The sequence below is a fragment of the Sabethes cyaneus genome, chromosome 2 (assembly GCF_943734655.1).
Source record: "Sabethes cyaneus chromosome 2, idSabCyanKW18_F2, whole genome shotgun sequence".
Taxonomy (NCBI): domain Eukaryota; kingdom Metazoa; phylum Arthropoda; class Insecta; order Diptera; family Culicidae; genus Sabethes; species Sabethes cyaneus.
This window is the reverse complement of record NC_071354.1, coordinates 104,714,186-104,718,104: the sequence shown is the minus strand read 5'-3', so window position 1 is coordinate 104,718,104 and position 3,919 is coordinate 104,714,186. Positions and strand designations below refer to the sequence as shown.

General features: G+C 39.5%; 1 protein-coding gene across 1 annotated transcript; it reads left to right on the top strand.

The window, feature by feature from the left end:
• Positions 1-404: 404 nt before the first annotated feature.
• On the top strand, positions 405-3,061 carry LOC128734374 (eukaryotic translation initiation factor 5). The gene is made up of 3 exons (XM_053828545.1): positions 405-865; positions 987-1,214; positions 1,309-3,061. Exons 2-3 carry the CDS (start codon positions 1,002-1,004, stop codon positions 2,449-2,451), a joined length of 1,356 nt encoding a protein of 451 aa, XP_053684520.1. The 5' UTR covers positions 405-865; positions 987-1,001; the 3' UTR covers positions 2,452-3,061.
• Positions 3,062-3,919: the final 858 nt, after the last annotated feature.

Genomic DNA, 3,919 nt, shown 5'->3' with positions numbered 1-3,919 from the left:
TCTACGCTAGCATTTCAGCAAGAGGTGATTATAACAAAAATTTTCAACTGTAACCGCAAAAACAAAACGGCTGCTGTAGCTGTGTCAAAATCATAACAAATATTTGTGAATCTGGGCATTGCCCATAGGCGTTTGTGATAGTGCGTATATGTCAGAACAGTGTAGAATATCTAAATCTGCCACTATCGTGATTCCATTCCCAAAGTTAGCGTTCTCTTTCTACTTTGGTTGGTTCTAGTTTTGCAAACTCAGCACAATACATCGTCTCTTTGTTTATAGTTTTGAAGTTTTGTTTTACTGTTTGAAAGACCGTATATCTTATTTTGTTTTTATTTTGGTTTCGTTTCCGTTTCACACCCTCTAATGTGGATCGTCGTTATCGCTACGTGGTAACTATTAGAATACGCCGATTCCTTTCGTAGATTCCACGGAACTACGTTCTTACTTCTACAAAAGTAGAGCATTGTCAGTCACAAACAGCAGACTAAGCAAGTGCAGAGTTATCTTTGCGCGTCAGCAGCAGACGAGAACCAACAACCAATATACAAATGCTTTTGATATTATCCGCAATACTACAACAAATCGAAGCAGGAGCTTTAATTATCAGCACCAGTGTCACCGTAAACCACAACAATTGCGACCGTCAGCAAGGAGAGTGCGTTCATTGGGAACACACGCAGAACATCCCGCAACAACAGAAACAGCAGCAAATGATTTTAGCCTTCAGTTAAAGTCAGTAGACGGCAAATCAACCGAGTGCAAATAATCCACGGCAGGAGTCTGGGAATTTAAAAGACACCACTAAGGGGCTGTGTAAAAGAACGTTCGGCAATTAATTTGCGATCATCGTCAATATCAGTTGCAGGTAGGTAATATTTGTTGAATTTATTAAAAGGAACATCCTGATCAGAAGATAGAATTGAATCGTATTTAAAAAATCTAGACATTGAACTAAAAATAACTTCAATTTTTCTATCTGAACATAGACCAACAGCATCACCATGGGTACCGTCAATGTAAACCGCAATGTAACGGATGTGTTCTACCGTTATAAAATGCCAAGAATAAATGCAAAAGTCGAAGGCAAGGGAAATGGAATTAAAACAGTGATCGTCAATATGGCTGAAGTGGCACGTGCTATCGGACGTCCGGCAACTTATCCGACCAAATACTTTGGTTGTGAGTTGGGAGCCCAAACCCAGTTTGATTACAAGGTATTCATTTTCGTAATAAATTGTTTAGATGTTTTACCTAAACTCAAACGCTAAGCTACAGGACTAATTGAAAATGTATTTGTTTTTTTTATAGAATGAGCGCTTTATTGTGAATGGTTCTCATGATGCAAACAAACTGCAAGACCTGCTGGACGGATTCATCCGGAAATTTGTATTGTGTCCAGAATGTGATAACCCCGAAACCGAATTGCTGGTATCAGCTAAAAAAGGAACAATTTCGCAAGGGTGCAAAGCATGTGGATTCCACGGTCCTCTTGAAGTCAACCATAAGGTGAATACATTTATTCTCAAAAATCCTCCGAACGTAAATCCGGCCACTCAAGGGGCATCATTGACCGAAGGAAAGCGCAGCAAACGATCAAAGAAAGCTGGAGAGAATGGCGATGATACATCGGCTAACAACAGCACCATGAACGAAGCCGACACGACAGGGGACGAAACTATTGAATCCCATATTGGAGGTGATGATGGTGACGATGACGTTAACTGGACTGTTGATACCTCCGAGGAGGCAGTGCGTGCCCGCATGCAGGATCTCACCGATGGAGCAAAAAATATTACTGTATCGGATGACTTTGATAAAACCGAGAAGGAGCGTTTGGACATTTTCTATGAGCTAGTTAAAAAGAAGCGTGATTCTGGGGAATTGGATAATGTGCCAACACATAAAGAACTTGCTACTGAAGCCAGTCGATTAGATATTCATGCTAAAGCTCCGCTGGTTTTAGCTGAATTGCTTTTCACTGCTAACATTATTCCGGAAGCACGCAAACATCGTAACTTGCTACTCCGTTTCACCCATAATGATGTTAAGGCCCAAAAGTACTTCATCGGAGGATTGGAACAAATTGTCTCTTTGCATGCTGATAAGCTTATGGATAAGGTTCCCGGCATTCTCAAGTTTCTTTATGACAATGACATCCTCGAAGAGAAAGCTATTTTGGAGTGGTCGCAAAAAGTGAGCAAAAAGTATGTCTCGAAGGAAGTTGCTACTCAAATACACGAGAAGGCTAATCCGTTCGTTAAGTGGCTGCAAGAAGCGGAAGAAGAAGAATCATCCGAGGAGGAAGACGACTCAGAAGTCGAGATCGAGTACGACGACCGTGCCAAAACCGATTCATTGCGCAAGGAACCAGCCAAGCCGGAAGTCAAAAAGGCTGTCAAACCAGCCGACGAAGAAGAAGAAGGTGACGATCTCAATATTGACGATATCTAATTATGCATATTCTGCTCCCCTTGGATACAAAACCAGATTGTTTTTGCGTTCCAAAATTATAAAAGTAACCGAAATAATATAATTCAATCAAAAATTAACTGCAATTCAAGTAAACTATTCCAAATTTCAGCGAACGCTTAGCGTAGAATTGTAGAACACGAACCAGATAAAATGTAGAGCAAATCATTAAGTAAACTTTACTACCACACGAAAACTAAAATCATTGGCATCAGTTTATAAGAAATAGCAAATAAATCCAATTTTCAATGTACCATAATGGAGCTTGAAAGATTTTGAATATGTTCATTATATATCTATACAGTGCTATTGTTTTCACTATATATTTGATGTATCGTTAATCGTCTTCGAGCTGTCTTCATGGGATCAATGTAACGGATAATTCCTTTTTTGCGCTTTATCATTTCCTGAGTTTCTATAAACTAGTTTATCCAGAAAATTGAAAATAAATTCAACTCGCTTTTAAGCATAGACTGCTAGCAAGCAACATGAAGAACCAACGTGTTTGTTGGACTGAAAAAATGAATCATAATGTTAGCAGTACGAATGTTATTGTAAACAAATTATGTTCAATAAATACGCGATTTTGAAAAATGCACGGCAATGCGTTACAAATTCACCTGACCTACTAAACAAAGAAATGCCTAATATTTCTGAGCAGCTGAAATTTTCAATTAACCCAAACCCTTTATAAGGCAGTGGCAACTATATTGCCACAAACAAAAAATTTTTATTTTGCTTCTATAATTATATTGATGTCATTATAGACGCAAAACAAATATTTTTCGTTGGTGGCAAAATAATTATTATTTTATTATTATTTATTACTAGTCTTCGATAGTATCGCACAGACAGTTCCTAATATATACTTATTCTAAATTTAAAAGTCATTCTACTAATATTAAAATCATAAGAGTCAGACACTACATTGAATTCACGACAACACACATCAATAGGATTGTTCTGGCCAAATAGAGTGCGATGCATTGGAAGCCGAAAGAAATCTGATCGACGGGTAAGCCTAGGTGATACGTTGATTTGAAGCCGCTCCAGCAGCTCCGGACAGTCAATATTGTTTCCAAGAAGATCGAAGACAAATAAACGTTGCAGCAAACTTCTCCTGTTTGCCAGCGTGGGCAGAAGTAAAAGAGCGCATCGATGTTCGTACGGAGGCAAATGAATTGAATCATCCCAGGGCAGCGTTCGCAAGGCATACCGGATGAAGTGACGCTGGATTCGTTCAATCCGGTTGATCTGGACAGCATGGTAAGGTGCCCACACTATCGCTCCGTACTCCAAAATACTACGTACAATCGCGCAGTAGAGAGCAGGGCTTCGACCGATCCTTTTTTTCTACCGCAGTCGCACCAACGCGCATTCAAGTTCACACCGTCCGTTTAGAGGTGGAATACGAACGCTATGCATAAAACAACTGGCAGTTTGCTCAGTC

Coding starts and splice junctions, on each gene's coding strand:
- LOC128734374 (XM_053828545.1), top strand. CDS start 1,002: ATGGGTACCGTCAATGTAAACCGCAATGTAACGGATGTGTTCTACCGT. Junction 1,215..1,308: donor AAACCCAGTTTGATTACAAG/GTATTCATTTTC, acceptor TTTTTTTTATAG/AATGAGCGCTTTATTGTGAA.